Source organism: Fonsecaea pedrosoi (genome assembly GCF_000835455.1).
Source record: "Fonsecaea pedrosoi CBS 271.37 unplaced genomic scaffold supercont1.1, whole genome shotgun sequence".
In the NCBI taxonomy this organism is placed as follows: domain Eukaryota; kingdom Fungi; phylum Ascomycota; class Eurotiomycetes; order Chaetothyriales; family Herpotrichiellaceae; genus Fonsecaea; species Fonsecaea pedrosoi.
Window position 1 is genome coordinate 48225 of NW_013550615.1, and position 24636 is coordinate 72860.

Consider the following 24636-nt stretch of genomic DNA (forward strand, 5'->3'; position numbering starts at 1 on the left):
GTACCTCACAGTCAGAATATAAGCAGGCAAGGTCGAACACAAGGGCCCGGCTGAGGTAAACTGACGGCCATGGTCGAAAGCCCGCTTCTTCGCTTTGAGTCGGGCAAAATCAAAGGAAAACCCAAAGGCTACGTGTTGGCACTCCAAACGAACCATGCAATATTCTCATTACCCTCAGCTGGTCGAATCCAGCTGCAAGAACTGGCATTTAGCTTGGATGTCTTCATGCATTATCTCTTCCAATGCCCGCTTTATACCGCGCCAGAGCCCTGTCTCGCGACTCTTTGTGATTGACAATTGGCCTTGGATAGCCATTTGTCTCAGCAACCTTCCCGTAGCCACGGTTGTACGGGTCATGGATTCCCTTGCTGTCTTCGATATCAGCAAGCTCTGGCACCCATTTACGGATATACCCTCCCTCAGCGTCAAACTTCTCGCTTTGGAGCAACGGGTTGAAAATGCGGAAATAGGGTTGTGGGTCGACGCCACAGCTGGCACTGAATCCCCAACCGCCGTTGTTTGATGCAAAGTCACCATCAATGAGGTGCTCCATGAACCACTTTTCGCCCATGCGCCAGTCAATCAGGAGATCTTTGGCCAAGAAGGAAGCCACAATCATCCGACAGCGATTCGGCATATATCCCGTATACGCTGCCTGGCGCATTGCAGCATCAACTATTGGGAAACCTGTCTTGCCCTGGGTCCATTTGTCGAACTGTTCCATGTCGTACTCCCACTCGACATTGCTGTATTCTGGTTTGAAAGGCTTATTCATGCTGGCAGGATGTTTCAGCCATCATGACTAGCAAGAATGAGCACAACGCACTTACCAAATGTACGGCCAGTGGCATAGGACATGTTTATAGAACTGCAGACGCTGTCAGCCTGGACCAATACACAACATATGGGAGAAGGTCGCACATCTCTCCACGCTACCTCGGCAATCCACATTGAGTGTCCTTGTTTCCGGTCATCTGTCACTCTCTTCAAGGGAGCTGCGTCACGAGCCTCTCTAACAACTGTCCGTGCGGCAATTGTACCTGCTGCCAGGTGTGGGCTAAGAACAGACGTCCCATTGCCTCCAGGTAGGTTCCTGGTATCATGGTACTTGGCAATTTTCTCGAGCACGAACTTGTGCAGTCGATCTTGGGCTTCACTCTCTCCTGCGGGCCACATGCTACTGAATCTCACTCTTTCTTCCTCGGTCAGCTGCTTCGAGGGAGGTGCCGCTGGAATACCAGTGTTAAATAACCTCGAGTAACTTTCTCTCGCAGACTGTGGGTTGTGGCCTGGTGGAGGGAGATAGTCCAGTTCTTGGGGGTTTTGGTTGAGGTAGGTGCACCACTTTCGGTGCCAGGGACTGTAGACCGATATTGGACCACCAGAGCCACTCTTCAGCTTGCCAGGTTCGACAACGCAAGTATCATGGATGACACTGAAGGATATTCCCCTCTCCAAAAAACCCCTTGTTAGAGCAGCTTCTCTCCTGAGCTCGTCCACCTCGTACTCTGCGTTGCAAAATACATGGCAAGCTCCCCATACCGCGCATAAGTCGGCGAGTTTAGACGGGATGTTCCTTCTCCTCTCCACCGTCTCAACATACAATGGTATGTCCAAATCATCTAGATCCCTCTTCAACATAGCAAGGTTACGAAGAATGAAATCAACGCGTACGGGAGCTGTCAGATGGGCCTCGAAGTCTTGAGGGGAGATCAAGTAAAGGCAAACCAGGGGCACATTGTGCAATTTTGCCATGTTGCTTGCTAGGTGCAGTCCCTTGTTGTCCGTCGTCCGCAAGTCACACTTGAACCAGTGAACCACACACTTTCCTGGCGGTACTTGGTCTCGGTCGGCTTGTGTTTCTTTAGCGGCTTTTTCCAGTGTCTCTATCGGTCGCTCAATCTGTCCGGTCTTGTATGCTTCGGCTCGCTCGTTGGTCATCTCGGGAGGATAGTACTTGGGGAGGATGATTCCGTACTTGAGCTCATTTGTCGAGTCTTTGTATTGATTTGAGGAGCCTGTGATTGAGCGTGGCTTCTTGTGCTCAGGGTCGACAGCCACTACCACGTTATTTGCTTTGCGTTTCATTCTGCGCATGGTTGGAAATGCTCGTCTTGAGCCGACTTTCACCTATCGTTCACGTAGTCATGCGGTCGACGCGCAAAATCGAGGAGCAACTCACGCGTGCAGCAAGGAGCAGAAATCAAAGAATGTACCTTTCGTGAGAGCTACGCATCTCACTGATGCTAGTAATTTGGCAGTTGGCAGTGGTGATGTAAGAAAAGTGAGGATCGGATCTACCAGCGAGATCGATCAGATCTCACTATGCTGTGGGTCGATCTTGCGTCCCTGCACCTAATTCGCCCACGGACCACGGTAGCCTATGCTCTGTCTGTACATATATGTATGTACCTATTGGTGCAGGGCCAATGCCCTTGTCTTGCAAGTTACCAAGTGAACTCCGTTGGAGCCACCCTTCTAGTGTTCTAAGCATTCAGCAGTTTGTTCCATGTCAACTACGCACACCATTCGTGCTCCACGACTCGAACTCGTCCTTCGTTACCCACGCCCCCGTCACGCCTTGGCTAGCTAATGCTGCCAGGTATATTCGTATTCAGTTATGAATTGAGGGGGTCTCTCTCCCTTACCACCCCAATATGGAACCGTGAATTGTGATACCTGCAATCCTAATAAATTGCGTCTCCCATGAACCTTGAACTTTTTTCCAGACCGTAGCACTCAGATGTGTCTTAAAGTGCCCATATCCAACAGTATAGAGCCCAACTCCACACGCCATCGCTGTCCATATGCACTACCATCTGAAACAAATCTGAGATTTTGGATACCCACGCAAACAATAGGCCACCAGTAGTGACCTCTCCTGGCATGAGAGTGCCTAGCTTCCACACATTTTCCTTATACCCAATATGAATAGGAGTACTGTTATACAACTGATATGGCTGATTCAGCGGTGCTTTCCGCCAAGTCAGCTAAAGAGAACTGATCGCGGCGATGGAGCAATCATGATAGAGGTGAGACGTCGCCTGAGTCCAACGGGTCAATATTGGGCTCCCCGTATGTGGTCTGACCGTTTTTCGCTTGTGGCGCTGCATTCTCGTCTGAACGAGGCACCGCAGTTGAACTTCCCTCGTTTTCCTCCTCCGGAATTGTTGCACAATATTTTTTAAGGACCTGTTTGAGAGCAGGTCTTCGAATCGGCTTGGCCAGAAAGTAATCCATTCCGGAAGCCATGCACTCGTCCTCGTTGGACTTTTCGGCAAACGCAGTAAGGGCGACAATAGGCGATTTGAATCCCATTTCGCGGATGAGTCTGGTCGACTGAATTCCATCAAGGTTGGGCATTTGAACGTCCATAAAGACTAGATCAAACCGTTGCCCGCTCACCATGGATTCCCGAACCTTTTCAAATGCTTCTTGTCCGTCCTTCGCAATCGTGACATCTATCAGACAGTGAGATTGTAGCATTACACTGGTTCAGGGGACTTACCATAGACATCTTCCAACCTCAGCATGCGAAGGACGACTTCTTGATTCACTTGATTGTCTTCTGCCACGAGGACGCGCACTTTTCGACCCTTTTGTGCAGCTTCATTCTCCACCTTCTTTATCTCATTGAGTCCTGCTTGAGATGCGTCGCTACTCTTTATTTCTTTCGCCACATAAGGTTGAGTGAAGCCGACTATCCTTGGAACATCGGCTAATTTGGGTTGATCATCCCGGGCTGAGGGTAAGGATGTCGTGGAACCAGTGTGGGTGTGCGGCGTTACGTCGGGTTGGTCATGCAAGGCTTGTCCGACAAGACTGCTGGCTTTGGAGACGGATTTCCGTGTTGAGGAGGCCATTGACGGGGTGCGCTCTGATACATAGCGAAGCGGAATCCGCATAGTAAACTTGCTGCCAAACCCAACTTTGCTGTCGAGAGAAATGTCACCACCCATTAAGGCCGCTAGTTGAGCGCAGATGCTTAGACCCAATCCAGTACCCCCGTATTTCTTGCTCAAGCCTAGGTCACCCTGTACAAAGGGTTCAAAGATCATTTTCTGCTGTTCAGGTGGAATCCCCGGGCCTGTGTCTTCAACCTCGAATTCGAAGCTCAAATCTTTCGTATTCACTGGTGGGGGTGACATTGATCGCTGCCTTTCTGCGACCTTCGGTATGTGCGTTGTGCCTCCAGCCACGTTGATGCTAAGTTTTGAGTCTTCGAGTCCCCAAGAATTCGAATGACTCTTGTCATGATCGGCGCTATCTGGTGGAACCAGGGAGCCATCTGACATCCGTACTCGCTTATTGCTCGAAGACTTTGACTTTCTTGAGTTCAGGGAGGACTTTCGCGCGCTTCCTGCTCTACTAGGAAAGCTCTCAACAAGACCCATGCAGCGAACACGGACTGTGACAGAGCCATGCGCAGGAGTAAACTTCAGACTGTTGCTGACAAAGTTCATCAGGACCTGAAGCTAGTTAGTAGAATGAATTTCGTTTTCGGGACTAGACGGACCTGTAAAATCCTGTTCTTGTCACCCCATAGACACATGTCCCTAACGCGGCCTGTGCCAACTGGGCCATATAGCTTTTCTCCAGACAACTCAGAAGCATCACCGAAAGCGTCGTTCGTACCAAGGAACAGTACTTTGAGATCCACTTGTGCCTCGCGAGCCTGTTTTTCGAAGGTAGGCATCAGTTGGGTGCTCAGATCACTGAGTCTGAATTCCGCTTCGTCAATCGACAGCTGCTGGCCAACCTCATTCTTGCTGAAGGTAAGAAGATCGGTCAACAAGTGGAGAAGCAGATCTCCAGATTTGTAGATGGTATTTAGTGTAGACCGGATCCGGCCTAGATCATCCTCGTTCATACAAACGGTCGTAAGGCCGAGAATACCATTGAGAGGCGTTTTCAACTCGTGGGAAATGTTAGCGATGAAGAGTGTCTTGCTCTGGTTCGCTGCTTCGGCGGCCTTCTTGCTTTTCTCGAGCTCCGCTGTACGCTGCTTTACCCTTTCTTCGAGACGCTCGTATTGCATCGTTAGCTCGTCAGACATCTCGTTAAAGGTGCGAGTCAGCTCCGTAAGCTCATCAGTGATGAGATGTTTTCGCTCTGGAACTTTCCTAGGTATCCTGAATGTTCTTCGCCGCAAGTGTCGAGGAGTTGTCGATCGATCTGGCTGTTTTGGTTTAGAAATCCTTGTCAGAACACCGAAAAAGCCTTCTTTTCTAGCCACCTCGCGTTCATCAGAGTCCAGTACGTCCTCCATCTCCGCGACTTGGTGGCCCAAAGTGCTGGAATATTCGCTATTATCGTCAGGTTGATAAGGCTCTACCGTTTTGGCGGTTGCAGCTGCGAGATGCCGGATTGGGGTGATCGAATAATGTGCCATGGGGAACATGACGAGCAGGAGTAAGCCAGTCACAGAAAAGACACAGATGAGAACAACATCACGCAGATGGTCGATAGGGGCAACCACCTCGTGGTGTGATTGTTCTACCACAACCACCCAATCGACAAACTTGGTAGATAGCGTGGCATAACCTGCGGAAACTCGTTTTCCTTCTTCGTTCCACGTTGAAATATAGGCGCCCGCATTATTGATGGCCTGGTTGTCCTTGGTCCACGCTGAAACGACTGCCGGATAACCTGAAGCTGGAAATGGTTCGGTGGCATTGTTGACGCTACTTCGGGCCTGGTGCCGATAATCCAGCGTAGAATTGCTTGCCGGTGGTAGCACATACCGGACTAGTTGAGATTCCAGGTAGGACTTGCTAGATCCCCGGACCTGTTGTCCAAAATGGTTATTCGACGACGCTGGACCAATAATAAGAGTTTCCCCGGTTTTATCGAGTCCTTCAGGCGACTGCTGGATTTCATATAGCATATTAGTATTGGCCAGAACCGTCATCCAGCCAAGGACATCGGACCGAGATGTGTTGTTGATCAGGGGAACTGTGAGCGACAGAAGGGAGTAAGTCTCATTCACAACCAAAGGTCCTAGGAAAAGGGTGTCATCAGGTCGAATGATTTGGCCTTTGTAGTATAAAGTTGAAAAATTGGTTCCTGATTGCGGAGGGCCATAAGTCAAATTCGGATACAGTGAGGAGGGGTAGCCCAGGCCCGGGTCTCCCAAGTAAACCGCTGAGCCATTCGTATAGTTGTAGGGTAGTTTGATTGTGCCGTCCAATCCAATTGCAGTGACGTTGAGTAGCCCATTGACCGCAGTCTCGTTTCCATTGAAGGCATTGGGATATAAAATTGCCTGGACCAGAAGGCTGCCATTGGCGAGAGCGCCCTGGAAGTCACTCACAGATCGTTGCCAGTTCTCGTTTGAGGTGTTTCCTTCTCAGTGGTCATGATTAGCATTAGCACTTTAGTGAAGAAGGTTCTCGGAAGGATTACCCGAATTATATCTTCCCAGAGCACTCTGGATTAGCAGCCGCGTGCTGATCAGCCTGGCCTGTGAATCATACAACAGTAGTGCGCTCGTGAACTGTGCTGCTTTGAGGGATGCCGTCAAGGACAGTCCGGATAACCTGTCAATGTCAATCAGCGCTGAAGGACTTCAGGATGGGAGGCATTTTCCCTGACCTGATGCCGGTAATGAAATTGTAATTTTGGAACCACTGGCCATATTTCACTCAGTATCATCCGCTGTCAACATTTCCACGCGACGTACCACTGCGAGTGCAAGCACCATCAGAGATGTAAGGGAGCAAAAGAGGACGAGCAGTCCGAGCTGCTCTCGTATCGAGATCCGCATGGCCGCGGCTGAACACCCTTCCTTGCTCTTTGCATCTCAATATCAACTGCAGCATACGTCGTGTTCCCAGTTTTCTCTCAGCGTCGCGATCGGTGCTTCATAAACGCCGCATGGTCAGCGTCCTAGACTGCGAGATGGCTGAGAGGCACGCAGGGACGCTCTGGGACGCTCGGACGCGCTTGTGATTTGGTCTCGGTCGCAGATAAACAACTCAGTAGATCAGCCGTACGTAGAAATCGTTCACGATCGTGTGTGAAGGGTCGAAGAACGCAGGTCAATCCCAAGGCAGGTTGTGGGTGTGAAAACACTAGGACGGTCGGCAAAAGGTTGCAGGCAATTAGATGGACCGATAGAGAGGATTGGGTTCGCTTGCGGTCGAGACCGAGAGTAGGGCCGGGATGTATGGAGTAAAAGTGAAAAGGTTCAAACGAAAGATACCAGAACCCAACAGCACGACAATCTTTACTCAGAGTTGCACAGGTGAAGGGCTTGACGAGACCCAACGCCGGGGGTCCAGGTGCGGGTATACTGAGAGAGATGGCGAAAGACGAAAGGGTAAAAGAGAAACGATCAACAGGTGTTGGTGCGAGGGGCGAGCCCAGTGCCCACGCACCCACCCCCAAGCCCATGCGGGTCTCAGACCCGGAACAATTAGCCTGCAACTCTGAGTAGCTTAAAAAGGCGGCCTTGCCCAAGACGGGCCAAGGCACAAGCATGGACTCGATGGGATGCGTACCTGGGGTGCCTTGATAGGTATGGGCCTTGGGAAAAAGCGACACCGCCAACACCGAAAAGCCCACGAAAACGCCACTTCTAAGCGAGAAGGGGAAGCTCCCCCTTTCCTTTTCCATGGCATCTTAGGTACCCCGTACATGGGACAAGTACTTAGCCCGCTCTGGAGCATTCCATTTCTCGAACGTGGTCTTATTTCCCACGAGGTGGGCCGGCATGCCAACTGGAGGCGAAAAAGACGAGGCTCAGAAGATGCCAAAGACACTATCTTCATTTGCTCACCCCATAATTCACATGGTTCTTTCCCTTCGTTGGTCATTCAAATCGAGGGTGGCTGGCACCCATGGTGGCAGTATCCGCATATTGAGGTACCCAGGTGTTGTGCTTGCGTAAAGCGGGAGTTGGATTGACTTAATGGGGCAATGAACGGTACACCTCTGCGAATGTTTATCCTGTGAGACACCCCCTACGAATACCTTTACAAGAACTGCTTGTATGATTGCAAAGCTCGAAATTCATCTGCTTCCATCCACCTTATGGCTCCATCACATACAAAGACTGCACCAGTGCCAAGCCTCAGATGCTATGCTGAGACGAAGGATCCGGCACCATGATCCAAAAGAACAATTGCCCCTAGTTTGAGATCCATATCTTAGTAGCATAATATGAAAGATGGCACCAAGATGGAGACCAGAGATGTGATTCATAATAGACACGTTCCCGATCTCCATTTCCCCCTCGCCATTGTCATTCTACTTCTCAACTGGGGACCTTTGGTCCTAGACAGATCAGGCCTTTTGGTCTCAACGCTACAGAACTCTCCTCACTGCCTCATCATGCAATGTGCACCAATGTCAAATTTGTGGCGCGCGATGGCCATTTCTGATGCAGAACAGAGTTTGCAAGCCGGCCAGTTACAACCCACTCTCACCTCCAGAACCCCTTCTCTGTTGGAGACTTTGCATCAAATCCCCTCAACAATCAAGTAGCCCATCAGCCTCACTACAGCGATGTTCGCTTTGGCATGCGCTGTTTTAGCCCCTCTCCCCCACCAAACCTCCCACAGACGTTATGACCTTCCCTAGCCCAGGATGCAGCCTCGTGTTCACAACCATTGTTTGTGTGCCTACCTGTTCGCTCATGCCATATCGTCTGGGAATATCGGCAACCTTGATTCAACACTGCTGATATCTTCTTCTCGGGCTAGTTCCCTTGATTCCATCAATATTTGGCTTTCCTTGCTTAAGGCGCATCCAGCATGACCGCAAGAAGTACGTCATCTCCAAGTCGAGTCCCTACCCAGTCTGATGAAACTGACTGACTCCTGCGCAGGCAACATCGCGCCCATTATTGACGTCGCCGGTGCGGGCTTCAGACTCTCGCTGCTTCTCAATGCGATTAGTTCCGAGTTCTCAAATGCGGGCCTCGAGGTCAAGAGCATATCAAAGGGCGTCACAATGTTCTCGATGATGCTGAAGCACACGGGTCAAGTTCTTCAGGCAACAGACTCAGTTCACTCCCAGGAAGCTATCGAGACAGCAAAGTCGATTGCAGATGAAAGCACAAGAGTCTTTGATGAGATCAAGGACATGTGGGTGCGTGTGAGTGCGCAGGACACAGCCAGCACAACTGCCTACACTCTTCAACAGAGGTTCAGAAGGACGTTCAGAAAACACAGGGTTGTATATCTGCTCGCACAACTCGAAAGTCTTCAGTTAAGCCTGTCGGTCATGCTGCAGATAGTCCAGCTAGGAAAGGTGATGGCGTCCACCTCACGAAGGTTTGACATTTCGTCAAGTGTATCGGAGACAATTACTAACGATGAAATTGCAGCGACTCCCCGGAAGAGGTCTCTTTCAAGAAAGAAGAGATCACTCAGGAACGCGCCGAGGCCCAAAATGCTTTGATTGTCCGATACTGGCAGATGAGTAATATGGACGCATTATTTGAGGCCTCGCAGCGAGAAGAGGAGGAAGATAGAAAATCATCCATGAACAACGGCGCCGTGCATGACGACCAGTCGCTGGCGGTTCCTGTAGACAGCTCTCAACACAACTCTAGCCCCATCGCTCCCGAGCACCCCCCCTCGACCGCTTTGGTGAGACTACCAGTGTTTTCTCTCGGCGAGCTTGATCACATGCTTCATCAAATTCGGGATTCTCCACGAGATATGGTTCAGGTATCCGATCGCGCGATCGACCCTCTCCTCGAAAGATGGACCATTTGGCGTGAGATTCGAGAGAGGCGCCACAACCGTGAGTCTGGTTCCAGATACACCCCTTCAGTGCACAATCTCAATGAGGAGGACGAGGAGATCCCTTTCCATGAACGATATCGAGAGCGTGACGGGAGCCCTCGTGGCTATTACCTGGAAGGCACAACGACCGACTGGAGGAAGCCGAATTCTGCCTCTGCACGCCATGAAGCATTCAAGAGACGGAAGCAGTACTCTGGTTACCAGCCAAGCGTGAGTGCGGCAAGCAGCGACATGGAGGATTCCCCCGGAGGTAGCCCTAGCTCCAAGAAGCGATCCTCGCGGCGATACGTGCTTGACTCAGGTTCAGAATCATCTGCCTCCGAAGCCGAAATGGCCCAGCCCAAACCTCGGCGCCGGAGTAGCGGCAGCCCTGGTGTTGAACGGAAGATACAAGCTGCTGGCGGAGACGCACCCGTAGCACACGCCTTCACGGCGCCAGTTGAACCACCGCCTTGGATCACAGCCGCTACCGCTGGTGTCAACCGTCCGCCCTCAACTCAGCCCTCCGTGACGTCGGCTCAGTCAACGGCATCAAGATTGTCATCTCCTGCATACCACCCACCCGGCCATCGTCCCTGGGTAACGCCCGATCAGAACCCGATCCACCACAGCGTCTCGTCGCCTCTACTGCCAGCACAGATGCATAATGCCCCGAATTCAATGGTGCCTCCACAGGCAGTTGCATTCGGACGATATGGCGGCCAAATGCATCCACAGGGACATCCGTTGATACAACAACATGGGTATCCGCAACTCACTGGATACCTACCTCCTTCTTCTCAAACTCGATACATTCCTCAGTCCTCAACCCGGATGGGCCTATCGCCGAGACCGGTGTCTCAAGATGGCAAATCCGCAAGATCACCGTCCCGATTGTCCCAACATAACACCACATCACGCATCCATGATGAGAAGAGGCACTCGAGGGAGAAATCTACAAAGCAAAATATCCGCGAAAGTGCCACTAAGGGCCTTCTGGGCGCTGGAGCTATTGCAGGGTTTCTAGAAGCATTGGAGGGCTTAAGTCTCTAATCATGCCTCGTCGTAATGTATCATAATCTTTAGTCAGGGTTTCTGTGGAAATTGGTAGTTGTGCCTAGCACTGCTGGACCATGTTAATCTAACGATGTCGGTCACATCAGTATAATTTCGTCACTTCGTTCTTCCCAAATATGTCCCTATAGGAATATATGATATTGCATCCTTCACTTATGGCGACCCTGCTGCAACAATGCACCCTTCTAGATCAGATATGAAAGAGAGAATGCTTGTGTGAGATAAACCAGCTCTCATTCGGAATTGGCCGCAAGTTCGGCCGTTGGACAGACACGAGGGATTCGCAAGATTGGCTAGAGCGCTCATCCCGGCTATGGTAATACAACATGTTCAAGAGCATTCTGATCTCTGAAAATTCTGGACGTTCGAACCCGCCGAGCCTGCGGCAAAAAACGTCGGTGCAGCACCCCATACTAAACACCGTAGTCAGACCGCATTATCCTCCCTCTATAGAATTCCAAGACACTTTTCTACTACCCTTTCTCAGGGATTATTGTTAGATATTACTATCATTATGTAGCTTATTAGCTCGTAATTGTAACTAGAGAATAAAATCTACCGTTTCATTCCTAAAACTTCAAAATAACTTAGGGGTGGTCTAGTCATTACTTCGCTGTACTACTTATTTTCTCCACAGGCTCGCCGGCTGATGGTTATCAATTTTCAGCCTGATCAGTCTGTCAGTACCGGGTACAAACTATCATCCAAAGCGATCAATCACTTAATCTCCCTGAGACGAAGACTGGACCAGGGAATTCCCCTCATTGAGGCAGTCTGCCGACTAGTTCACGTGTGACAAAGACGTCATCCTGCCAGGCGAGACATGGGACCAAGGTCTCGCTACGGATGAGATTGCCGTTGGGGGCTCACTACCCGTGCCTCAGAGAATAAGTGTAGCCTTCCCAATCCTCCAGCCAATGAGTGTCAGGAAGTTTTTGCATCACTGGATGCAGCTGACGAGGTCCCTGTTCCCTCTGGCGGGATGTTATATGAGTGTGGTGGTTGGCGGCCTTGCAGGTTCAAACTCCTATCTATCCGCATTGTCTGTCGTAGACACCGTTGGATCTTCTGTTATTTTCAAAGCAGAGGCGGGTACTGGTCGTGCTTGGTGACAGTGGCAGATATGGTGGCAGAGATGAAGATCCTGAAAGCAAGAACAGTTGCCTCGCCTTACTCGTCCACACTGGTCACGCTGGTCATGCTTGTACATGTGGCTACACCGCCAAAGACGATCGTCAATGCTAAGGAGAGGACAGTGATCTGGGTAAGTTTCGACACACCGTTTCAGCTTGAACCCAAATTGTGCATTCAGAATAAAATGTGTTAGTTGTATTCTGCCCACGCAGGTACTCTCTAGGTACTGGTGTAGCAACGGCTCTAGCTTCCACTCGTCGGTTGCATGACCACCTAGAATCACTATCCAGTATCCAGGCAAAAAGCATAGATCGCCTTCGCATTATCGCGAGGCACCCACATGCCATTCAAAGCCAAGGGTTGTGTCGAGTCGAGTCGAGGCTTGGATTGGGCTTGCCGAGTGGCTAATTGAGGATTGGGTTAAACCGCTCCCCAATGTCCCCGCGACGGGGCCCAAGGGAACCAATGCGCGCCATCCCAGGGGCACCTCGGGTCGGTTTGGGGCACCAACTTCATGCAGCCTCAATTTTGGGCGGTGCCCGTTGGTTGTGGCTCGTGGCGGCCCCAGGCGTGTCTTGTAAGAGGTACTCTTTCCCACCTCGCCCGGTACCTCTCCCTGGCTGTCCCTTTTGTGCCCGCTGATGCCATTTGGGCATCTGCAGCGACGATCTCGCTCTCAGGAGGTTCACAGTAGTTGCGCCTCTCTTGCAGTGGACAGTCCATCACCATCCACCCTCCCTTTCCCACTAGCAGACCTTCCTCCCTTCCTCTGGATCGAGAAACCACCCTACATTTTTTCCCTATCATTACTCCTATTCTCCGTCCTCGCGCCCTACGTTCCTCACCGTACACTTTACACTCTGCGCCCGAGGGCCCTCCCTTCTGTCGCCTTCAGACCCTGTTAAGTCATTCTGCTTGGGCGACACATTTTGCCGTTTATCCGCTTCGCACCTAGCGTCTTTTTGGGCATGCCCAGATCTATCCCACTCGCCGCCCAGTCCAACCCATCCAACCAACCCTGTATTATCTGTCGGAGTCGATCGAGTTAACCAGCTTACAAGATATCTCCCACTCTGCAACCACCAAACTTCTCGTACCTATCGACGACTCTGTTGAGCGTAAAATCTCCTTCTCCATCACCAATCACTTGCCCGCGAAATCGTCTTCGGTGAACAAGGTGGCTCTCCGGCCATTTTGTGTACGCTGCTGGACGCGGCCTAGAACCAGGGCCCTTTGGCATACCAAAACCGCCTGCAACCATCCTGTCTCGACCGCGCCTCATGAGGAGGAACACTCTATAGAGGATTTCGCATCGTCCATGTCTCGCCCGGACGAGACACTGGCAGCCGCTGCGGCAATTCTGCGTGGATTGGCCAAGGGCTCGACCTCGTCCACCTACACCAATGGCTTGAAGCTTCCACCATACAAGCTCCCTGGAGACGATACACCGGGAAAAGAAGACTTCGAAGCTGAAATAGCCGCTCTTGCAAGACGGATACACTACCTGGAATCTCGGGCGGATGTTGTTGGGCGCTCACTGCCAGATACTCCAGGTGAATTTCAGAGCCCGGCTTCGCCGTTGTCCCGCCCAGTGGAACCACGGGGTTCTCTGGGCGAATCTGGCGCTGATTTCCCTGCAGACTCTTCTGAGAGAACACCTATCAATTACAATCATTCGAGGCGCGTCAACAACCTTCTCGCTGCCAGAGATTCCTTTCGACCTTCGGAACCGGACCGTGCAGTGAGCGAAGATGATATTAGCATATTGCGAGAACATGTCGAGAGGCAGGCGGAGCAGATAAAGAGTCAGCGAGACACAATTGCAGAGATCAGTCGCGGTCTACGGAATTCGGAAGAGCAGGCCAAACAAGCCTTCATGCGGGTGGAAAATGAAGACGTTTCGATCTTGGAGAGGGAGCTGCGGAAGCACCAGCAAGCAAACGAGGCGTTCCAAAAAGCTTTGCGTGAGATCGGTGGCATCATCACACAGGTTGCCAATGGCGATTTGTCCAAAAGAGTCCAGATCCAAGCTACTGAAATGGACGATGAAATTGCGGCCTTCAAAGTCACCATCAACACGATGATGGACCAGCTGGAGATCTTCGGCAGCGAGGTCACTCGTGTCGCCCGCGAAGTAGGAACCGAAGGCATTCTGGGTGGACAGGCTCAGATCAGCGGAGTGCATGGCATATGGAAGGAGTTGACGGACAACGGTAAAGCTTCTAATTTGTTGTTGAAAGGATCTGAATTAACGCTTGAGCAGTCAACATAATGGCAGCGAACCTGACAGACCAAGTCAGGGAGATTGCAACCGTCACCAAGGCCGTTGCACGTGGTGATCTCAGTCAAAAAGTACAAAGTCGCGCAAAGGGCGAAATATTTGAACTACAGCATACTATCAACACCATGGTGGACCAACTCAGAACGTTCGCCACCGAAGTCACTCGCGTTGCCACTGATGTCGGAACGGAAGGCGTGTTAGGTGGACAAGCCCAGATCGAAGGTGTCCAAGGTACCTGGAATGAATTGACCAAGAGCGTGAACGCAATGGCAGACAACCTCACGACACAGGTCCGAGACATCGCAATGGTGACCACAGCTGTGGCAAAGGGCGATTTGACGCGAAAGGTCACTGCGAGCTGTAAAGGAGAGATTCTGCGACTCAAGATTACGATCAACAACATGGTTGATCAACTACAGCAGTTTGCCCAGGAAGTCACAAACCTGGCCAAAGAGGTCGGAACCAACGGTGTTCTGGGAGGTCAAGCTACGGTGCACGACGTCGAAGGTACCTGGAAAGACCTTACCGAAAATGTCAACGGCATGGCAATGAACTTGACAACTCAAGTACGAGAGATTGCTGCAGTCACCACCGCTGTCGCCAATGGCGACTTGTCGAAGAAAGTTACCGCCGATGTCCAAGGCGAAATTCTCGACCTGAAAGTGACCATCAATTCAATGGTTGATCGACTAAACACCTTCGCATTCGAAGTCAGCAAAGTAGCGAGAGAAGTCGGCACAGACGGAACACTTGGAGGGCAGGCCAAGGTCGATAATGTCCAAGGCAAATGGAGAGACTTGACCGATAATGTGAATACGATGGCCTCGAACCTGACAGATCAGGTACGAAGTATCTCGGACGTCACACAAGCCATTGCTGCTGGAAATCTGGACAAGAAAATCGAGGTACAAGCACAAGGTGAAATTTTGACACTGAAGGTCACTATCAATAACATGGTAGACCGCTTGGCGACCTTTGCCCATGAAGTGCGACGAGTTGCTCGCGATGTCGGTGTCAATGGCAAAATGGGTGGCCAAGCCAACGTTCACGATGTCAGTGGCCGATGGAAAGAGATCACAGAGGACGTCAACACCATGGCCGAAAATCTGACTGCGCAGGTTCGTGCATTTGGTGAGATCACGGACGCGGCAACGGAAGGAGATTTCTCAAAGTTGATCAGCGTCAATGCGTCCGGTGAAATGGATGAATTGAAGAGGAAGATCAACCAAATGATTTCGAACCTCAGAGACAGCATACAGAGAAACACAGCGGCGCGTGAAGCCGCCGAATTAGCCAACCGGACAAAGTCCGAATTTTTGGCAAATATGTCCCATGAGATCAGGACCCCTATGAACGGCATCATTGGCATGACACAACTGACGTTGGACACCGACGATCTGAAACCGCACTCGCGAGAGATGCTCAACACGGTTCACAACCTTGCAAACAGCTTACTGACCATCATTGACGATATCCTGGATATTTCAAAGATTGAAGCCAACCGTATGGCGATTGAGGCTATTCCATACACAATCCGGGGTACTGTCTTTAACGCACTGAAGTCCTTGGCTGTCAAGGCGAACGAGAAGTCATTATGTTTGGCATTTGATGTGGACAACTCGGTACCGGACTATGTCGTTGGCGACCCATTCCGGCTAAGACAGATCATCCTCAACCTGGTAGGCAACGCGATCAAGTTCACCGATCAGGGGGAAGTCAAAGTGACGATCAAAAAATCCAAAGATCTTTTGTCGAACTGCGCAACAGACGAGTTTCCGTTCGAGTTTGTGGTCTCCGACACTGGGATAGGCATCCAGTCGGACAAGCTCGACCTGATCTTCGACACTTTCCAGCAAGCGGACGGCTCAACGACAAGAAAATTCGGCGGTACCGGGTTGGGCCTGTCTATATCGAAGCGCCTGGTCAACCTCATGGGAGGTCAAGTCTGGGTCACCTCCGATTTCGGGCACGGTAGCGAATTCCACTTCTCGTGCATTGTCAAATTCGCAACGGACGACATCAGTGTCATCAGTTCCCAGCTTTATCCTTTCCGGAAGCATAAGGTTCTTGTGGTTGACAAGGGCGTGTCCAAGTTCTTTGAACGCGTCCCTGCAATGATTGAGGAGCTTGGGCTACAAGTCAGAGTGGTGAAAGACGAAGCAGATGTGCCAGATCCTGGCATCTTCACCGCCGAACGCAATCGCAAAAACACCGACGGAGGCTATGATGTCATCGTCATTGATGAACTCCAGACTGCACAGAAACTGCGAGAATTGGACAAATTCAAGTACATGCCCATGGTTTTACTGAACCCTACTGTGTCTATCAGCCTCAAGACTGTACTTGACCTTGGTATCTCTTCATACATGACCACGCCCTGTCAATTGATCGATCTGGGTAATTGCATGATCCCGGCTTTGGAGGGCCGGTCTACGCCCGTCATCAAGGACTACAAGAAATCCCTCAACGTGTTGTTAGCTGAGGACAACGAGGTCAATCAAAAGGTGGCCATCAAAATTCTGGAAAAATATAACCACGTGGTGACGGTAGTGGGCAATGGGTTGGAAGCCGTCAATGCCATCAAAAACAACCGATTCGACATTGTACTTATGGACGTGCAGATGCCAGTGATGGGTGGGTTCGAAGCCACACGAGAGATTCGGCAGTATGAAAAGGAGAGGGGACTGCCTAGAACGCCCATCGTCGCTCTAACCGCCCACGCCATGCTCGGAGATCGCGAGAAATGCATCCAGGCACAGATGGACGAATACCTGTCCAAACCACTGAAACAGAACCTGCTTATGCAAACGATTCTGCGAGTGGCTTCCGACAGGGTGACCGATATTTTCAACAAGCAGGCACGATCTAAATCCAATGGAGCTCGTAATGGCACTGGCGGTGGTGCGGACGGAAAGGACGCCCATTCAAAAGCTGGGGATTCTCGAGGGACATCGAGCTTGAGGCCCCCGTTCAGCGAGAGGTCGGTGACGGCGTCAGGGCCAGTGAATCATGGCAGTGTTGAGAGTCCTTCATTGGGCACAGATGGCGAGCCCGATCCGATGTCGGCAGCTAATAGCAGCGTACGTTCGATGTCATGGTCGGGCTGAAGACAGATCAGAGCTAATTGGCGTGACCAGGTTCTTTTGAGGGCTCACAGTCAATGAAGGTGTTACTTCTGATCGTTGCTGGACCTCTGCAATTCTCCCAAGCATCAATTGATGAGATTATGTTCTGGGCTCCCATATTTGTTGACAGCGTGGAGTACTTCGGGTTTGGCTCTCTCTTTGGATGTTTGCATTGCGATGTGACTTTGTACTTTTGATTTGCGGATCTTCCCAGGTTGATGCAGGACGAGATGGATTATGCATTGGCTAGTCAGCCGGTGCAGTGTCTGTACGGTATGGATTGAAGACGTTCATGAGAAGTCGATTGCTTGTAGGTCAAGACAGACCATGCATAGGCTGGACATGGGTACGGAAATCGGTCGGTGTCAGAGATCCTTTAACAGAGCCGAGGCGAGTCCATAAATCGCTCATATATTTCATCTGGAATCTCCATGGAACCACCAGATCTTGTCCATATAAAAGGGATCCGTACAAATGCACCATGTTTGTACGACGGCCACAGTAGTTCTGTACTCCCTGTTTGTGCCCCCAATTAGCCGATCTCAGTGGAGTCGATCTTCACTGTGATGTAGCGGAAACTTGTAGAGGGCAGATGCCCAGCCTTTCCGGAGGCAGTAGAATCCCCGGATTCCCGAAGGAACAAGGCCTGTCACTAACAGCAAACAAAGAAAGCCAGTTTGTGCGAAAAACATTGGTGGAGACAAGTCTTGTACGAAGAAGGGAGGGGCGGAATGATCTCCCTCGACAGACTTTCAGCAACATCCAAACTTGGTGACGCATCTGGCATGTAATATGATCTCGCTCCCTCTTCTATTCGACCTTCACTCGAGCACTCTTCCTTTCCCGCGTTTCTGTACCTGTCGGACAGTTCCCCACAAGTGTTCGACATGAGTCGCGCATGAGGTCCATTACTGGCTCCGTACTCCGAACATGTCACAATCCGTCGATGAAGACGCTCAGTCGGGCGCTGAAGCTTCGATAACCGACTCTGGTATGGTCGCTGCTCAAGCCGCGACAGACAATGATCCGACCTCCAATCCATCTGCGCCTCGCCTAAACCCACGGAGTTGCGTCACATGTCGTCGCAGAAAAGTTCGGTGCAACAAAGAAAACCCATGCGCCAACTGTATAAGAGCGGGGATAGAGTGTGTTTTTCCTGGTCCTGGAAGAGCACCTAGAAAACCGAGAAAGCCACCCGATGCGGAGCTGTTGGCCCGGCTGCGCAGACTGGAAGGCGTGGTTCATAGTCTTGGTGCGCAGGTGGACGAGAACGGTATCGTGTCTCCCACTGCCGCAGGTTCGACAGATATCCGGGCACGCTTCGGCGATGTACAACCAAGCGATTCACCAGCCTCCGATCGCTCGGAGTCGAAAAGACAGTCTATTGACAAGCATCTCGGTCGCCTCGTGATCAGTGAGGATCGCAGCCGCTATGTGAACAACGCGTTTTGGACAGGCATGAGCGATGAGGTGTGTTGTCTCTTGGCTTGTGCGAGGTAAGACCGGCTAACAGGTTTATTCTGACAGATTGCTGAAATGCGGGACTTGCTCGACCCGTCAAGCACCGACGACGAAGATGAGATTCTTTCCCCCGAAACCGATCGCCAGTCGAACCACCAAGCCTTCCTATTTGGTTACTCATCAGTCATGCAGGATCTGAGAGAGCTACATCCCACTCCGAGTCAAATTTTCATTCTTTGGGAAGTTTTCAAAGAGAATGTGGACCCGGTGGTCAGGATACTCCATCGACCTACAGCCAGAACAATTCTCATGAATGCTGCGAGCAGTATCGATCGAGTCTCCAAGCCAGCAGAAGCCTTGTTGTTTGCCATCTACTTTGGAGCCGTAGTCAGCTTGACTCCTGAGCAGTGCCAGCAACTATTGGATGAGGACAAGCAGTCACTAATAAAGAAGTACCGGTTTGCAACAGAACAAGCTTTGGCCCGTGCGGACTTTTTGAACAGTTCCAGTCTCATGTGCTTGCAGGCACTGTCATTTTTCCTCATCTTTGTTCGGCATTGTGACGATTCAAGATTGGTATGGGCATTGGGAGGGTTAGCTATGCATCTGGCACAGTCGCTGGGCATCCACCGTGATGGAACGCATTTCGGATTGAATCCATTTGACACGGAAATGCGACGCCGGTTATGGTGGCAGATATCTCTGCTAGATAATCGAGCTGCCGAAGACCATGGTGTAGATCCTTCATTCTCCCACGAGTTTTACGATACTCAGGTCCCTGCAAACCTGAACGACGACGATATCTATCCCGGAATGAAGTTCTGGCCCGCAGAAAGAGTGGGAGCGACCGAGATGACGTTCTGCTTGATTCGCTATGAAATCAGCGCCTTTTCGCGTCGATTCAGCTTTTCCGCTCCTGGGCCCGGCACAAAGCAAGTTCCCGACCTGTCCCTTGAAGAAAAGGAGAGGTTAATCGACGAGTGTCACCGGAGGCTCGAAGAGAAATACTTACGGCACTGCGACATGAACACACCAATCTACTGGGTGGCTGCGACGGTCGCGCGTCTCATCCTGGCCAAGATGTGGTTGATGGTGCACCATCCGCGAGCGTACTCCAACAACAACGAACCCTCACCAATGCCGCCGGAAATCCGGGATCGAGTCTTCATCACCTCAGTGGAAGTGATAGAATTCTCTCACCTGCTCGAGAAGAATGAAAACACGGCGAAATGGGGCTGGCTATTCAGGACCTATATGCAATGGCAGTCAGTGGCGTTTGCTTTGTCAGAGATCTGCGTGAGACCGCCTGGACCCGACGTAGATCGAGCGTGGCGCGCGGTCGAATCGGTCTATGGGCAACGAATGATGAACTCCAAGTATCAGAAAGGAATGCTGTGGAAACCCTTGCGGCATCTCATGGCCAGAGCAAAGGCCCGAAGAGCGGAGCAACAGGCACAGTCAAACCAGGTGCCGCAGAAGCAGGAAATCATATTCGCCGATATGGCCAATCCAACTCCGATGGAACGGTTCGTGCAAGACTATTCAGTCAGTGCTGCCAACGCGAATGCAATGGAGGCATTCGACCCGACAAGCGAGCAGCCCTACAACAATACGGGATTGGGCCTAGATCCACGAGTACCAGAATCTTTCCATGCAGCAACCGGCAGCACGACGAGGGAGAGCAGCCACGCCATAATGCAGGATGATCCCAGCGGTGCGGGAGTGAACTGGACGCCGGAGCACATGGCGATAGGGAGCAACGATATATTGGATTTCGGATGGTCGCCATCTGTTGGCGACTTTACAGTGCGAAGTGAACCCTTCCAGCGCTATTTTGTGACCATTCAAGAGAATTGGTTTTGACGAATCAATATGATAAGACGGGAATACCCAGGGAGCACTTCCATTGCTGTTCCCCCTCGCAACAAGCCCCTCCCAAATAGTACTCGGATACCCGACCAAGGAAAAAGTCCATCTGCAAGTGAGACTGATGGGCTGAGCATCGATTACATCGCTAAGTCCCAGATCGGGTATGGCATGGCTTATTGACGACATCTATTTCGGGGGACGAGGGGCATCATGAGCATTCTAGATGCTGGTGGTGTTGATTGTGGCTTTTGCGAGAGTAAGCGCCAGTTGACCAAACCCCTTCCTGCAATTGGTTCAGGCTCAAACGATTATTTCTTGGGGGCTCCCCTCAGGCACCGAGCCAGGGGTCCACGGGGCTCAGAGGCTGAAAGGCTTACCTGGAGCGGAGGCTCAGATGCTTAAACTCCCACTTTACTCTGCTAAGCTTCTCGGACCCCGTCAGGGCCATGCCATCGGTGGGCTCTGGCTGGCTCGAATCTATCCAGAGTCGTTAGGGGTGGATTTGGGCTTCCAGGCATTGGCTAGGCGACGCTCTCCCACCTCCAGTTACCCCTGTGCCTGGGCCAATCGACTGGATGTGCTGGGCCTTTGAAGCCACTCAGGTTCCATGCTGGCCACTATCCCTGCGCACTGCACGGACCTCCGCCATTGACTGGTTTGCGAGCATCAACGCCGTCAGGGGATCCATCATTCCCCATGCTTCTCTTTTCAGCTCAAAACAACATCTGAAACCCGCTTTTACTTGTTCTCGAAACAGACGCATTGTCGCCTGGCCACTCGTGCTCTACCGAGCAGATCTCTTTGCCCTATTTTTTTTGGTGATAATCTCACGGCGCCTGCTGACTTGGACTCTGTCTTCCTCTTCTCAACCTCTCGCTCTCACATCTTTGCTCATTCCTTCTTTGTGTCTGTACCGAATCTGAAGCTATCTCATTGCCTGCCTTCGCTACCTGTTCAGCGTTGATACTGTCCTTCATTGCACCAATCCAGTCCCATTTCCTCCAGAATATAAGTGTCGTAATCTCAGAACATCAGCTGCGAGCATGTTATATCACTCTCAATCCAAGATCAGGATACTGATCAGCCTGTTTCTGACCAGTGAGTTGCAATCTCTGCATTATCCCCAGCATTGACGGAAGGACCATCCTCGCTGACCATCGCACCGACTTGCAGCCTACATTTTCTCAGCGCAGGCCGCTGTTCCCTCTTCCACGTATGTCGGACGGGGCACCTCGCCGGACCCAAATGATAATATCACTGTTTCCATCAACGTGCCCAATGACAACTCCAACTCTCTCTTCTTCCACTTTTCGGCGCCTGCGGGCCAGACATGGGCAGCCTTCGGCCTTGGCTCTCAGATGGCGGGGGCGTTGATCTTTGTTACATATGCATCGGAGAACGGGAAGAATGTCACGGTCAGCCCTCGCCTCGGAAAGGGCCATGTCATGCCCCAACACACCTCGGACGTCCAGGTGGACGTTCTGAGTGGCAGTGGTATCATTGACGGATCTTTCGTTGTCAATGCGAAATGCTCCAATTGTCGGAACTGGAGTGGCGGCAATGTCAACATTGACAGCACAAAACAGTCCATGATCTGGGCCGTTGGTCCAACAGGCACCCTGAACTCCAACGATGACAACGCGCAAATCAGACAGCATGAGGGCTACAACTTCTTCGATCTCGACTTCAAGGCTGCAACGGGTACTGGCGGCGTCCCGGTCGTGAGCGCTTCTTCGGACACTGTGGTTGGTGGCGGTGCCATTGGTGGTGGTCACTTCCGTGGCGCTACTGGTTTCCACGCCTTCCTCATGGTGGCCGCTTTCTTGATCGTCTTTCCTGGAGGATACTTGTTCCTTCGCGTGTTCGAGAAGGTGTGGCTTCACTGGGGTGTCCAGTCGCTGGCCTTGCTCATGACAATTCTTGGTATGGGCGTTGGAATTGCTATTAGCAAACGAAACAACATTGTGAGCATCTTCCCAGTTCCTATATTTCTTGGAAGGACTAACATTTCTAGTCTCCTAATCTGACTGCTGGCCATCAAATCCTCGGCTTCGTCGTTGTCGGTCTTGGGCTTGTTACATGGGTTGTCGGGCTAGTTGGGCATCGCATTTACAAGAAGACGAAACAGCCCGCCAAGGTCATGAAGGGGCATCGTGTGCTGGGTCCTGCGACAATCACCCTGGGTCTGGCCAACTGTATCGTTGGTTTCCGGTTCGCCGACAACACCCGCGGCACTATCATCTTTGCTATCGCGATGGTCATCATGTTCATTTTCGTCGGGACTGTCACCTTTTTCAAGCGACGCCAGCAACAGCGAAAAGCGCCCATGAATACGCCAGCAGCGGCCAACTTCCGCGAGGGACAGCAATCCGAGCCGCCCAACTATACGGGAGAGGCACCGTTGCCCTTGTACGGCCAGGGTGGCATCCCCCTGCAGAGCTATGCGAACAACCAGGCTCCCCCGGTGTATCGCTAGGAAGGTGGGCTCGCAGATGGTCTGACTCGCGGTGGTGGCAACATGGGCTCCACGGGAGTTCTGGGTTCAACGTGGGCTCTAGGCTCAGCGTGCCCTCTGTGATGATGGTCGATGAAAGCGGTAACGAAAGAAAGCGTTGTTCACTTTAAGCTTGGGCGACTGTGCGAAAATCTGCAGGTATCCGGTGCGTTTATCGGCTGACGGCACGGTTTTAGTCCTCGCTATAATATACATGTTGTGTCACAGGGATATTTTATAAGACTATAGCGTGTTTCTCTCCTGACGATTGCCAGAGATCTGGTAAAAGGCAGAGTTCTATGAAACTTGAGGCCGCAGAAAAAGTCGTCCCATATGAAGTATAATGGCCGGGAGTATCTCACCGAACTGAGCAGATGCAAAGATATCCTGAGAGTACTGGATTCTTTTCTATCAACTTTGGCCAAGCCTATAGCTCGTTGCCACTTTTTCGTGTTCTGGCCATATCTACCTCGTACCGAGTACATCATTGCCCGTACTGCAACTCCATCAAATCTGGAGGGTCGTCGCGAATCATATTGTCCTTGGTCTCCGGGAGCGGCCTGAGCAAAGCCCAGAGGTTTGGGGCATTTTCCAGGTTCGTCCGCGAGCAGGGAATGCCTCTTTGATGGCAATTCGTGCATCCCTTGTCAGAATGCTTTTTGCAGATCCACTGCGATTGTTGCTGAGTGCTTGCAGAACCATCATCACCGCCACAAATGAAGCAACCGTCACAATTGGACCGCATGCCCCGCGGCGTCGGTCCAGGTGCTTGATCGTGACCTGCTGATCGAGGAAACTGTGCGTGACTTTCATGATGCGAACGGCTCCAAATTCGATCATCCAGCTGTAGTCGTTCGGGACGCATCGTTGCTCGAGGGAGCGGATGATTGCGACGGCTTTGGCATAGTTCACCAACATTCCCGGCACCTTGTCTGCTAGTCCCTGGACAACGCTCGAGGTTGTCGCGCTGTGGGAAACAGTGTCGAGCCCCGTGGAGCCGCAGCCCGGAGCGAATTCGAAGACGGTCTGCGATTGTATGTAGACCTTTTCCCACATTTTGTCGGGGAGCTGGAACTCAACGCAGAATGCAATTGGAAACGGGCCCGAGCTTGGGGAATCGCGCCCACTGTACTGGGTGTTTGGAAGTCTCAAAAGTGGGATAGATCAAAGCCCCTGGCTGGATGTCGGCCAGGGAGTTGTTTGCCCTCGCGGCGGAGGTAGTGATGGTAAAATGGAGTCGAGGGTCTGACGTGTGAGTCGCGTTCCATGCATACAGGACAATGCGGCCGGATACGGTATCTTGAACGGCCTTGAACGCCCTTGAACGGCGCTTGCCTATAGATACTGGCTCGGCCTGGTAGAGTTGATTTCGTAAAGACTGGCTTGTCCTGGACGTCTCCTTAGTGACATTTGGATCTGAGGCTGGAGGAACAATTGTGGGCAGCCCGACCGCATTGACAC

General features: G+C 51.6%; 7 protein-coding genes across 7 annotated transcripts; 4 read left to right on the plus strand and 3 right to left on the minus strand.

Moving 5' to 3' along the window:
* Positions 1 to 223: 223 nt before the first annotated feature.
* On the minus strand, positions 224 to 2097 carry Z517_00012 (uncharacterized protein; the record flags this gene model as incomplete). Its single annotated transcript, XM_013432978.1, has 3 exons — positions 224 to 776; positions 831 to 868; positions 922 to 2097. The coding sequence occupies 3 exons, from the start codon at positions 2095 to 2097 to the stop codon at positions 224 to 226; spliced, it is 1767 nt and encodes a 588-aa protein (XP_013288432.1).
* Positions 2098 to 3021: 924 nt separating this feature from the next.
* Positions 3022 to 6766, minus strand: Z517_00013 (uncharacterized protein; the record flags this gene model as incomplete). The annotated part of the gene is made up of 6 exons (XM_013432979.1): positions 3022 to 3461; positions 3509 to 4469; positions 4517 to 6345; positions 6406 to 6539; positions 6595 to 6629; positions 6683 to 6766. 6 exons carry the CDS (start codon positions 6764 to 6766, stop codon positions 3022 to 3024), a joined length of 3483 nt encoding a protein of 1160 aa, XP_013288433.1.
* A 1990-nt stretch (positions 6767 to 8756) lies between these two features.
* On the plus strand, positions 8757 to 10787 carry Z517_00014 (uncharacterized protein; the record flags this gene model as incomplete). Its single annotated transcript, XM_013432980.1, has 3 exons — positions 8757 to 8769; positions 8831 to 9278; positions 9332 to 10787. 3 exons carry the CDS (start codon positions 8757 to 8759, stop codon positions 10785 to 10787), a joined length of 1917 nt encoding a protein of 638 aa, XP_013288434.1.
* Positions 10788 to 13263: 2476 nt separating this feature from the next.
* On the plus strand, positions 13264 to 17333 carry Z517_00015 (uncharacterized protein; the record flags this gene model as incomplete). Its single annotated transcript, XM_013432981.1, has 2 exons — positions 13264 to 14158; positions 14209 to 17333. The coding sequence occupies 2 exons, from the start codon at positions 13264 to 13266 to the stop codon at positions 17331 to 17333; spliced, it is 4020 nt and encodes a 1339-aa protein (XP_013288435.1).
* Positions 17334 to 18281: 948 nt separating this feature from the next.
* On the plus strand, positions 18282 to 20675 carry Z517_00016 (uncharacterized protein; the record flags this gene model as incomplete). The annotated part of the gene is made up of 2 exons (XM_013432982.1): positions 18282 to 18821; positions 18879 to 20675. 2 exons carry the CDS (start codon positions 18282 to 18284, stop codon positions 20673 to 20675), a joined length of 2337 nt encoding a protein of 778 aa, XP_013288436.1.
* A 1049-nt stretch (positions 20676 to 21724) lies between these two features.
* On the plus strand, positions 21725 to 23157 carry Z517_00017 (uncharacterized protein; the record flags this gene model as incomplete). Its single annotated transcript, XM_013432983.1, has 3 exons — positions 21725 to 21779; positions 21855 to 22645; positions 22696 to 23157. 3 exons carry the CDS (start codon positions 21725 to 21727, stop codon positions 23155 to 23157), a joined length of 1308 nt encoding a protein of 435 aa, XP_013288437.1.
* Positions 23158 to 23706: 549 nt separating this feature from the next.
* Z517_00018 (uncharacterized protein) lies at positions 23707 to 24231 on the minus strand (the record flags this gene model as incomplete). The annotated part of the gene is made up of 1 exon (XM_013432984.1): positions 23707 to 24231. The coding sequence occupies one exon, from the start codon at positions 24229 to 24231 to the stop codon at positions 23707 to 23709; it is 525 nt and encodes a 174-aa protein (XP_013288438.1).
* Between the last annotated feature and the right edge of the window lie 405 nt (positions 24232 to 24636).